The sequence below is a fragment of the Apis dorsata genome, unplaced genomic scaffold, assembly GCF_000469605.1.
Source record: "Apis dorsata unplaced genomic scaffold, Apis dorsata 1.3 scaffold_42, whole genome shotgun sequence".
Lineage (NCBI taxonomy): Eukaryota > Metazoa > Arthropoda > Insecta > Hymenoptera > Apidae > Apis > Apis dorsata.
In genome coordinates, this window is record NW_006263344.1 from 477,584 (window position 1) to 490,912 (window position 13,329).

The 13,329-nt window shown below is 42.5% G+C and overlaps 1 protein-coding gene across 1 annotated transcript in view; it reads left to right on the forward strand.

Moving 5' to 3' along the window:
• LOC102672095 (3-phosphoinositide-dependent protein kinase 1) overlaps positions 1-13,329 on the forward strand; it is a 486,800-nt gene that overhangs the window by 470,970 nt on the left and 2,501 nt on the right. The window contains exons 4-5 of the mRNA XM_031513868.1: positions 12,278-12,523; positions 12,846-13,329. Of these exons, the coding sequence (XP_031369728.1) occupies positions 12,278-12,523; positions 12,846-13,329 (730 nt within the window). The remainder of the gene's footprint in view (positions 1-12,277; positions 12,524-12,845) is intronic.

Sequence of the window (13,329 nt, forward strand, 5' to 3'; positions counted from 1 at the left end):
TCGCTAGGCCGGGCCCCGTTCTCGCGTGCACACGCACCTCGAAGGAAAGAAAGGAAAGAAAGAAAGAAAGAAAAAAAGGAGACTCGAGGGTTATGCGTCAGCTTGTGGAAATTACAAGGCTTTAATACGATAATATTGGCGGAGAATTGGCGCCAGGCGAAAACCGTCGTGTGTATCGCTCTTATTAAAATATTTGAGATCGCCGGCAAAATAAATAGGGGAATTTGCATCCCGTCCTCCCCGCCAGATTCGTGGAAATTAGAGTAATTTCAAGCGTCCTGACTATCGTAACGACCATCCAGACGGCTGTTAATAATAGCTATTTAATGCTATCCCTCTCTCTTTCTCTTTCGCTCTCTGTTTCTCTCTCCATCGAAAAGTTGGAATTTTTCTACACCGCGACTATAATGCTACATCTCGCTACGCCACCCGCTATCAATTATAATTGCCCGGAGGGGAATCTCTCGAGCAACTTTGTTTCGCCTATCTTGCTCTATCCCTTTTTTCATCGAGTTAATGCCTCCTTTTTTGCGCCGCCGCTTCTGCCTTCCTTCCTTCCTTCCTTCCTTCCATTCTTATACCGAACGATAAATAGCCGAGGATGTTTTTTTCAACGCTATTTAGCCGGAATCTTTATAAATTTCGCGAAAGAGAGAGGGAGAGAGAAGTCTTCTTTTCGGGTTTTTTTAACCCGAAAATCGCTCGGTCGAAAGACGAAGCGATTATCTCGATGTGTTCCCGTTTATAGAGCGCCGCGAAAACGATTGAAATCATTGTTTTATTGCGCGACACACACACATACACACACACATTGGAGGCGCGCCTTTATTTGCGAAATGTCCATTGAGGCTCGTGCATTCATTAATTAGCTCGACCATTTATTCTGCCGAACCCGGCTGTTTTTCTTCCACGTCGAACGTGGTGGCGTACGTTCCAACAACAAAGGCGAGGTGGTTGTCGCCGCCGATCGTTTTAACCGCGTAACGCGTTATGACACATCGCACGATACGCCGTTGTAGGACCGTGAGCTTGTTTCTTCCAACGATGTCGTCACGATTTTTGAGAAAGGCGCGTGGGGGCATCATTTCTTCAGTTGGCGATCGATTCGCCACTGATTCGCATAACAATAAACGATTAATCATCCGCGTGTTGCGTAGCACGCACACCGTTTGTCCAGTAATAATCTAGTCCAGTATAATCGCGGTCGTAGACAAAGGAACGCGTTTTGTATCGTTTGAAGCGATTGTCTTTCATTCGAGCCGATAGCGGGTAGATAGTAGGAACGATATTAAAAAAGAAAAAAGTATTTTTAACATTTTTTTCTCACAGATTAATAAATTTATCATCTGGAAAATTTATACAGGTTCCCTTTAATCTAGGATTAATAATTTTCATTGGATTTAGATTGGAATGGAGATAATTTAAAATCTATTTAAACGATTAAAAAGTATTGCTATATTGAATTCGGTTTCGGTTTCTGAAAAGATACATCGGAAATTTCATCACCCGGAAAAACGGCGAATTAATTTTTTCATATTGGAGGACTGGTTCGACGTTTCCCTCGCAAGAAACGGAACGGAATGAGAACAGCGTTCGTTCCTAGGTGATTAGTCACTCGTGACCGATTTTCCAATGGTTTTCTGGCACCGATATTAGCGTGGCAAAACTGCATTAGAAAATGCATTCTACATATCGGTTCAACTACGTACAATCTTCCGCGTTTAAACGTGCGACATTCCATCGAGAAGAATAAATTTGGAATTTTTTTTTTTGTAATTTATTAATTCTGCAATATTAATTCTCGTAGAAATCTCGTAAAAAAAAAAGACAGGATACGTAACAATCGTTGCAATTCAATTTCGAAATTTAATAATATGACGTCGAGAAGGAAAATTATTTTCTATGCTCTGATAAAAAGTGTTCTCGTGATAACGGATACAAAGGGCGTACGTCATATTTGTCGTACTTGCCTCAAAAAGAGGAAATGCTTTTTTCATATTACTATTGAAATGATTGTTTAAACGAGAAATTAAAACGATCAAAGGACGGGTAAATTTTCACGAAATGTTTGACGATTTGTCGGATATCGATGCAAATTTTCCGCATTATGTAAACAAGACCGTAACTTTTTCAATTACATTTTTATATGTTTGCACAATTGTGTCTCTTTATTGCTTTGTACCGAGTGTGGTGCACACAGGGGACCGATGATAAGTACACAATATTTTCTGTTATATTAGCTGTTAAAACTAAATATTATACAATTCTGTGCTTTACTTTCATGATTCGTACGCAATTACATATCGTAACTTTAGAGCAATAGTCGCTAATCGTTGTAATTATTATTTTTTTTCTTTCTTCAATTTTAAATTCTCTTCAGAATTTTATTTGATTTGATTCGATACAGACATTTCTTTCATAAAGTAAATATATATATATATATATAGCGACAAGATCAAATTTATCAAAAATAAGAAATTCTTTAAATCGTTATCATTTCTCCAAGAAAAAAATACTTTCTCCGTGGAGAAAGAGGAGAATTCGATGATTAATCTAGAAATCGATTTTCCTGTACTTCACATATGCGAAAAATTTCTCTCTATAAAGCGTACTAGCATATTTCGCTGTAGGGTCAGCGTATGGATGGAGGCAGGGAAAGCCGTTATTTCGGAAGCTAGGTCGGTTTGGCGAGAAGCAAAACGATATCGGAGACTCGATCGAGCAAACAATGATTCGACTATTCCGAATGGCGTGTATATTTCAGTATTCGGCGGCCTTCGCCGGAGCTACCAGGCCTCGGTAAAGAGAAAGGGAGCAGGAGAGGGGAAAAAAGGGGAACAAGGATTTGTTTTCATTGACATACCAGAGCGGAGCTCGGCTCGTTTCGCAAAAATCTATTTTCGCGCGCTAATTATGTACCAGCACGTCACGAGACTTCTCTTTTTCTGTCTCTCTGCCTCTCTCTCTCTCTCGCTTCACCGCGTATTTTGCCTTCTGTGTATCGCCAGTTGGTCGGCGACGGATGATTGTTTGCATTGCGACGAGGCTCTGGAGCAAACGATCACGATAATAACGTTCCAAGTTCGATGACTGCATGACATATTAAGTGGAAACCCTCCTATCGGGATGAAAGGTCTTTTTTTCCATCCAGTCATTTCACGAGATGATCGAATGCAAGTGTAAGCGAGCGATTCTTTCCATTGTTTACCTCCTTAGGTTATGTTCGTCTAGATGGCTCTTCCGTATCGACTGATGGAATCTTTTCGCGCTTGCATCGAGGGAGCTCGAGTGCCTAATATTATTGACTACATGATTATGAAACGCGAGCAATCCATATACTTGCCTATTTCGAAGTGAAATATTTCGACGAGAACTCGACCAATATTCTTCGCGATTTGTGATTCAATGTAACCGGGTCGTGATTCCTTCGATGAATTCGATGAATTCGAGATTAGCAGGTTAGGTTTGATTCGAAATATAAAGAAGGTGAGCAAGGTCCGGTCGTCGATCAAAATATTTCTAATCGCGGATGACTAAACTCTGGCTTGCGCTGGCAACGAGACATAACAACGGGCAATTATTCATTTAAAGAAACGATAATGCCCGCTGATTCGCGGAAGAGTCAATAACTGCGAAACCATTCCTGGTATGCTGGACTTTGTCGTTCCGCTGCGTCTTGTGCGGCAAGACAATCCTATGCGGAACGTGTAAACAAGATATTAACGGTTGAACGTTGAATAACAATATTCTTAAATGGACTAGTCAGGGATATTAATCGGTTTGGTTGAGCGATGCTGTCGGCAAACATCGCTCGAGCACGCAAATGCGTGCTCTAGGGACTGTTCCGTTCGGTTCGCTCGTTCGAATAAATGAACCGAGATTTGTAAAACGAATGACCATCGTCAACGGTGTGCGGAACTATTCTTCATGGGTTCGAAATATACCGTCGAAAGAAATGCGGAATTTAATTTTAATAATATCGATGATAATTCGAATAATTTAAATCCATGATCTGATTATATTTTGACTCTCTTTGTCTTTTTCACGTAGGAATGACGGAAAGAAAAATCAGGAGCAGCACAATTATTTTTTACAGACATATCGAATACGTTTCGTATTCTCGATTTTGTTTAAAATGACATTGTCAATTTGATCGTTATTTTTATCGAGACGATCGAGACGCGTCTTGATTTTCCGCACGGCGCCGCGAAATAATTGTTACACAATTCCATTGTAAAATATTTGTTGTGCGATTTGTAGATTCGCGTATACAAGTAAATGTATGTATGTCCGCATACATTGAAGAGTAACGTGGTTGATGTACTGCATTCTTGAGATTACGCGTGAACTACTTTTCGAGAGAATGTGTTGCGATAAATTTTTTATCAACCCGTTGCGTGCTCGATTGTATCGAGCGTGCTGCGATTAGGTTATCGATATACCGTGTTTTCAAAACTGCCAACAAACGATAGATCAATAATCAAAATGTGATACGGAAAATATCGAAAGTTTATTTATTATTTATTCACAGATTAAAACTGCACACGAAACAACATCGCATTATACGTATAAAATGTAATTCAACCACATTTGCACCTGTACATAATTAAAGAAAAAAAAAAGAAAAATTGTAAAAAATCTCGACTGATAACTCGAAGTCATCAAGTTCCAAGAGTATAACTAAACGTTGGAGAATGGTAGAGTTAGCAAGAAACGCGTAATTCATTCTTTCACATTTAAGACCGAATGAATAAACGTAAAGAAGGCTTTAAAAGGACAAGCGTTTAAGCAGTCAGGGAAGAGGGAATTGCTAAGTGGCAGGGCAAAGAAGAATACTAAGGAAGGCATTCGTCGGGATACTCGCGGAGAACCGACCGGATGCAACGCCAGAATGGAAGTGCAAGCCTCCGCGCGCACAAGAGTCCGTTACTCGCATCGGGTATTTCCCAGAACGCGACTATAAACAAACAAACACACCAAGAGAGAGAGACAGGGCACTGTGCGCGTGTGATCCTTGCCCTCCCTTCCAAGGCAACAGCACCGACGAGCCAGAAGTTCGTCGAAGTTGGGAGGGGGATGAGAATACTGGCGCCGTCGGTTGAGTAACCCCACCAGTATCATTGCACATGCGCATTGCGCGGGATTCCCCAGCCATCCCCTACTACCGGTCATCTATTCGTCTCCCCACCACGCAACGTCTCTTTTTCTCTTCTCCTTAGGCGGCGATCAAATTCGCACGTAAAGTCGTTCTGAACGTTTGTCTATGATGACAAACTATCCACAGTGTTTACTGTCGATAATGCACCGATCTTAAGCGAAAGAATCGAATTTATTGGTTATCGACAAGTTCGTTTAATAATTTTCACTCTTTCCAACGTGAAAGAAAATAGACATTTCTGGGCAAACATATCGTAGGAATGCGTAACAACTCTTTCGATGTTTTTTTCGATACAATCGACCGCTTTGTATCGTCAAATATCATTCCGATATATCCTTCTCCGACTCGATTCATTTAAGAATATACATGAACGAACAATCGTTGCAACGATGTCGAATTGTTTGCTTCAAATATCATGGAATTTCATTATTCGAATCTACAGTCTATGATGTCGCACGATAGTAGTTTTCTAAAAATATTTCCTTTGTGTTATTATCGACAAATATGTAAACTGTTCCCTGAAATATTAATCTTTTTGACTAGATTTATTGAAACGAATTATCGAAACTTTGAAAATATTTCTTCGAAAGAATTTAACGGAACCGCGACTGAAGAAAATGATATCCCAGCAACCGTCGTCTTTTGTTTTTCGTTCTCTGGTATCGGGAGAAAAAAAAGGAAAAATGGTCATACCAGAGGAATAAGAAGAGAAGAAGAGAAAGACTCGAGGTGTCTCGATGCTTTCATTGCAATTTTCGCACTTGACCGCAGGGGTAAGCGTGCTTTACGATCCGCGGTAAGATTACCATCGATGCTGGAGGTGGAGGGATCGCTACCCCTCGATCTCCCCACCATTATTCCCGGATGCGGGTCTCGTTTTCTGGTGGTGGAGGGACACGATAGTGGGGCTGGGTCGAATGGTGGGGAGGCTTGCCGCCAACGAGTGGCCGATGGTGGGGGGAAAGCGCGGGTTAGCAGCCGGGACACGCCAGGCGTAGAATTCAGTAAGCGAACGGCTCTCAACGGCCACGAACGTGTTTTTCGTTCTTCGGTTCCCGCGCATGCATATATATGTATATATGTACCCGAGACTGATCCGAAAGAAACATAATCGAGACGCTGTCGGAAATTCGCATCATAACTGTAACGAACAGCCGCGACACATACCCGATTTCAAGAGAGTTCACTAGCAAAAATAGTTCTTTGGTTTATTCCATTTTTCATTCTTCATTTTTATTTTCGCAACTGTGGCTTTAATAATTCAAACTGGATTCCAACAAGCAGTACGTGTCGCGATTACATCGCGGCTACCGGAGGCTTAAAAAATTATTCAAGGTAAGAAGAAAGCGTCTCTACGATAACCCTTAAATTTCAACGCGCGTTATATACGGTGAAAAAATAACGAACCAGTCTACGAAAGATGTGATCGAGTGTGACGCCGCGCGACTACTCCCGTTCAAGTGCTTGTTCTTGCGGAAACAGAGGGAAACTTTAGAAATATTTCGTACCTGTTTACAAATGATTCGACCAGATCCCGCGAAGTGTCGTTTAGGGAATTGGTTGTTATGACAATAGATTAAATCTCTTCAACCAATCACGTTTGATCGAAATTTATTGTTTATCATTCATGAAAATTCATCAAAATGTTCAACTTGCTACCAAAGAAAGCTATGTTAGAGTCGCTTTATTCTTTTGTTCGATCAAATATCTGAGAATCGTCCGAAGCTAACGTTCCCACGGATCGCGATACTGTTGTCGACGAAGAGAGTGTGGTAACTTTGTACTCAAAAGGCGCTATGGGATGTTCTATGGGATGTGCTTTCCGATTGGTAATTATTTCGTTGCGGCAAACGAATAATTTTTATCTTTTGTGCTCGTTCGGACATTTCTCTAGTGATCGTAGCTCGTTCGTTAATTTTTTGCCTTGGCGGGAAAATTCGTGAAATTAATTTCGCTTTGAAATGTCAAATTATTAGATAAAGCTATTGTCGAAGGCTATTCGCAAAACGCTTTTCGCGAAATCGACGTGTTTCTTTTCGGGAAAAAGACGTGTCAACGGAATTTTTTAATATTCCTCGAATTAAAAAGAATCGATGAAGCGGAGATTTTCGACGAGATTTTGGTGACTTCGGAAACGAAAACGAACAGTGAATGCAGATTCGGTATACCAAAAAAGAGGTGAAAGAAGGAGGAGGTTAACACACTGCCTCGAAGCATGAATAATTTACGCTCGCTCGAATTTTAAATAAATTCGCCCGGAGCCCTTGGTTCCAAAACAGGCAACGTAATCACGACACGGTTCGAAAGTTGTTTACGTTCACTGTCGAAAGCAACTGCGAATTTTCTATAGAAATAGTGCCATTTCTCTTAGTGTTAAATCAAAAAATAATATCTTGACTCTCGACAAATTAAAAATTTCGATATTTGTTCAGTGACACGTCTACGAGTGACAAAATACATCTCCGCTCGGAAGAGACGCGTAGACTGGGACGGTTACTTTTTCGACCGAGAATGCTAGTCAAATGAATGTCCGTACGAATATTTATTACGCGAGAAGAAAATCAACTAAAATGTCAATTCCATTCCACTGCTAAAAAAAATACGTACGATTCGAAAATTTATATTTGTATATAAAAAAAATGTTTATATAGAAGAAATAATCGATAAGAAGAAAAAATTTATATTCGTGCCTATCGAAGTGTGGTTATCGACTAAACACAGCGTTCCGCGATAATAACGTGTATCAGTCCTCTCTGTATTTCGGCAATGGAAACAAATTGACGGGAATGCTGGAAAGTATCGAGTCATCGGGAATCTCGAGAACGGTTCAAACGCGATACACGTGAACTTGGAGTGATCGCAAAATTCCGCTACACTCGAAAGAGGCTCGAAAGAGGAGAGAGAGAGAGAGAGAGAGAGAGAGAGAGAGAGAGAGAGAGAGAGAGAGAGAGAGAGAGAGAGAGAGGGAGAAAGAGAGAAAGAAGGAAAGAAGGAGTGAGTGAGATCGTTGGGTAATGCTCATCGAGGTCCGCGACCGAAAAAACATGTTTGGATCGTCTGCGTGTTTATACGATAGGATGTGAAAGCAAACAATTTTGTGGCCGTGTTGGTCACGACGTAGCTCGATCTTTGTCGATGCCATGCTTATCTCTCGATGGTACTCGAAAAGAAAAAATAAAAAACTCGAGCGATCGCGAGCGTCTATGGCTCGATCAATTGTTTTAATGACATAGGATGCTTTTCAAATATATGCTATATCAAATAATGTTTCTCGAACGGCTACGACATAGCGTCTCGTAATCATCGATGTGTGTAAATATTTCGCGCGCAAGATCGATTGTCCTTTATAGCACTCGTAATTTTAATTGGTTATATCATTCGTCATAATACGAGAGACATTCGATTGATGTTGTTTACAATTTTCTGATGTTCTTTATTTTATAAGTTTGTGCAATATATAGTACATTTTTCTTGTGTCACTAGTAAACAACTGTAGAATCCTTTCCAATTAATTACCTCTTCTGCTAATTTCGTATAACTCGTGTAATTCGTATAATTCTTTTATAACGAACATTCTGTGGCATTTTGTTTTCTCTTGCACGTTTAGTGGTAAATGTACGAATCTCACTGCTTTTTTTAGAGCTTTTTTAGAGCTTTTTTTTAAAAGCAAGACAACAATAACGATAATACAAAGATTAGAAATGTTATTGTTGCACTCTCTGTAAAGCGACAAAGTCGGAATACAATATTCGAGAACGACTGTCGCTTTTTTTTGTTCGATGCTGATTCTCATCCACTTCTTTGTGCAAGTAGTAGACACATACACATGCATATCTTAGGGATAGTAACAAACAATAAATACTCTCTTTATCTAATTAGCGCTTTGATAATTGAACGAGCTCGTGTAAATAAACAAAGATCAAGTGTACACGAGCACAAAAGACTCGCTTAGAACATTAATTCTCGGCTGAGAAATCGGGCTTGCTGGAAAATCGACGCCGTTCCTCTCGAGACCCTTTTATTAGTCTCTCTAGAACAGGCAGCTCGGGCCGTGGCGTGTTCCAATTTAGTCGCACAGCCCGCGCGCGACACGTTTCTCAGCGTCTGCGAATGCAAAACATCTCATTCACGGGCAAAAGTGCTGGCCGCCTGCGCCAATAGGCGTAGTCCCTTCTGGTAGCCGGCAAAAAACTTGATGCGACAGAGTGGGGGTACACGATCATTGCTCTCCGTCTCTTTCTGTCGCCCTTCGTGCTCGTCTTCTCGTCCTCGTCTGGTGTGCGTGTCTCTATGTGTGCGAGCACCAAGGGAAAGGAGAAAAGAGAGGAAAGTGTCGCGTACCATCGTCAGAGGGCAGCACTCGACAAGCTGCAAGAAAAACATAACCTCGCGAGCTTAGAGCGAGAGAGGTGGAGAACGAAGGAGCGTTTACAAGGCGCGCGGATAGAGAATGCGCTTGTCCACGAGAGAAAGAGACGAGACGAGCAAGGCTAAAATTAGAATGTCCGTTGGAATGTTGCTGGGTTGTGTGTATAGGGTGATTCAGCAATCGCAAGAGGATAGAGAGAATTAAACGCGAGGGAATGAGAGAGATGAGGAGTTTAACGGACGCCCGCGAGATGTTATACGTTTTTAGATTGATTGATCATTTTAAGTATTTCGAATTTCATCTTCCGCAAAACTTCTCCATTACGTATTACGTATTTCGTTTTTTCCATCATTTCCCATCGTGGTGAGATTATTTCTTGTGTCGATTCGTTCTCGCGTTTCCTTTTCGCGTTTCTCGAAATTTGTTCCAGATAGAATGTGTCGCAAGGTCATCGACGAATCGAAACGATGCATCGCCGCGAGAAAGGTTATTGTTCACACAACTACTCGTTAAGTTTAAGTCGATGAGGTTGAGAGCGCGCGCATGCAGCTATATATCTACGTGAGAGCGGTTTATTTTAAACGGAACGCGCTCTCTCTGATACTCTTGAACGGTATATATCTACGATCTAAGCAAATTGCGAGGTCGTAGTGGAACGTTAGTCGGTATATCGATTATCCGAGTCCCCTCTGCTTGAGACTTCTCTCCTTGATATCTAGCGATCGACGTTGCTCTCTATCCTGCGGTATCCGTCGGTGGTTATCCCCCTTGCTTGCTACATAGTGAGGGAGGGAGAGAGAGTAGGAGATAGAAGGAGAGGGTGAGAGAAGTAGACGAGTGTCAGGGGACCAAGGAATAGATAAGCAAATAAATAAACTAGCGGGGCAAAGCGAAAGCCAGCCAAGCAGAGGGAGTAGTAGGGCTGCTGTTGGGTGGCTCTCGGGCAAATGCTCGACGAGGTCGACGTCCTGACACGGATGGTTGACGCCGTGGGGCCCGCCTCGTAACCGGCCTGGAAAGAAGAACGAGGAAAGGTAGATAAAGAAGATGAAAGAAAGGGCCTTGCCGACTTGCGTTTTCATCGTCTAAATATAAATCCTTCCTTCTCTCGCTTACGACCTTTTCCATGTTCTCATCTTCTGTTACCGCCGCAAATTCCTTGATTAATTCGTCGAAATCTTTCAACGATGGATATATTAGCAACATCATAATAATTATTTACGATTCCTTGCGAAATTTACGAGGAATTTAATAGTCTCACAAATATGAGAGAGAATATTCAATGTATAGATCTTCTTTCATTTCATTTCTTTCTTCGACATTTTTTTCTTTCTTTATAAAAGAAAAAAAGATCGATGAAAATTCCAGATGAGTAAAAATGTTGCCGTTATTTTATCATCAACGACCATTTATTCAAATCCAAATCTTTTGTTGCGATTTCACTTTGTAGATATCTTTGTAGACATCTTTTTTCTACACCGGATACCCTCTGTCGCTCATTTTCGGCAATGGGGTCTCGTTAAGAGTCGTCGCCGATATTTACCCGCGCCGTTGGCAAAAGGTTTCTCGCAACGCGCATTTCCTGCGTCTTTTGCTCGGCGAAAAGCTTGTTTGGGGAGTCAACCGGTGTGCAGGTTTGGGAAACGGTCAAAGACCGTTTGAGGCGGGTAGTGGGAAAGAAGGGAAGGTCAGAGAAGAAAGGAGAGCATTTCGACGGAGGATCATCCGGATTCTCTTGTTCGAGGATGAGAACTTGTTCCTTTCTTTTGTAACGGCCACGGTATAACGCGGGATCCGTCTTTGGACGGAAGTACACAATGGTGATGGGAGGAAGGAAGCGGCAAGAGAAAGGGGCGCGATCGTCTTTCGGACCGGAAATGAAGCGATCACCGTTTAAAAATCATCCTCGTATGCGTGCACAGCGAAATCTTTTTCCCCCCGACCAATCCATTGAATCTCATCATTGTCAAAAAGTATCTGCCGATTCTTTGACCCTCTTTTGTACAGCTGTTATATATGTTTCTCTATGTATGTTGTGTAAAGATGAGAAACATCCGTTAAAATGCATATATTGATTGATCGTGTCAACGATGCGGTAGAAAGTCGCCTTTTCTTTAGATTACACAATCTGTGAAATAATATACAGATATCGAGTCATGGTCGAATCGCACGCAGCCTTGATCTTCTACGTACTTTGAATACGAAACGCACAACTGTGACATTTCGGTCGCTTTCGATTTTGGCACGGAATCGTCAGGTGGTTAGAATGATTGACGATTAAACGACGAGTCCGTCATCCTGACCTGCACGACATAGCCACGTGTCGGTTATGATGACGTCACTTCCGGCGCTTGATTTCCTGGTACCGGACGATCGTTAGCGGATGAGAAGAGTTAAGTGGCCGGACACGAGTTCATGCCTCCTTGCGCCCCACCACTTTGCGATTGGAACGCTTTTGTATCTTGCAGAAATTGACGCCTCGAAACGAAACGCGAGCGTAACTGCCGCCAGTGGTCACTTGGTTGCTTACCACTAACAAAGTCTCTGCAAAATTACCACTAGAACTTGGCGCTTAGAGCGAAGATCAATTATTCTCTTAAAAAAAAAAAAAAATAAAATAAAATAAAATAAAAAATAAATTGGAGAAAAACCTTTGTCGCAGATATCCGCATGGGTTTAACTCGGATATACCGCGCGTAAAATAAATAATATAATACGGTGGATAATTAAGTCGTTGGTTTCCGTTGCAGCGTGTGGCGAACCAGGCGCTTACCGTTTCGCCACAGCCGGCAGTAACGGTGGAGGGGCCGGTGTCCAAAATGTCTCCACCAACGAACGACGTGACCAATGGTGTGGTAGCGCCACCCAACACCCTGGCGCCCCGGGTTTCACCGACCACGAACCCGGCCCTTACCACCATCAACCCGCCAACGCACAAGCGGACTCCCAAGGACTTCATCTTTGGCAAGGCGATCGGCGAGGGAAGCTTCTCCACCGTAAGTGTATTATCCCGTTAACTCGATTAAATCATTAAGAGGTCCCGAATTACGACCATAGGATGAGAGAAGAAAAGGAGGGAGAGGAAGGGGCAAGGGAAAAAAATGTCACCCCCTCTCGAATCCTCTCGGTGTGATTCCTCTCTCAAAAACTTTTCCCTTATTACCGAGCAAAGTTTCTCTACCGTACGGCGGTATAGTGGCAGTCGAAACTTTTTCCAACGCGGATCTTTTTTCATTCCCATCTTTCTCTGCCTGCTCGTCGTCGTTGTCGTATTACGAACCCCTGTATCTATCTAACGTGTTCGTTGTCGATTCGCAGGTTTACCTCGCCAAAGATATCCACACCGGGAAGGAGTACGCGATCAAGGTGTGCGACAAACGTCACATAATCAAGGAGAAGAAGACCGAGTACGTGAAGCGAGAGAAGGAGGTGTTGAACATGCTCGCGGGCGCGAAGCACTCGTTCGTGCGCCTGTTCTGCACCTTCCAAGACGTGGAAAGACTCTATTTCGTATTGTCCTACGCGAAGAACGGTGAGCTCCTGCCGTACATCAACAAGGTTGGCTCGTTCGACATCGAGTGTACCAAGTTCTACTCGGCGGAGATCCTTCGTGCTCTCGAGTACCTTCACGGGCTCGGGATCATCCATCGCGATCTCAAGCCGGAGAATATCTTGTTGGACGAGAAGATGCACGTGCTCATCACCGATTTCGGTAGCGCCAAGATCCTCAAGGACCCGGAGACGGTGACGCATCCCGCGGCGGACGAGTCGCAACAGCAGCAGCAGCAGCAGCAGCAACAAC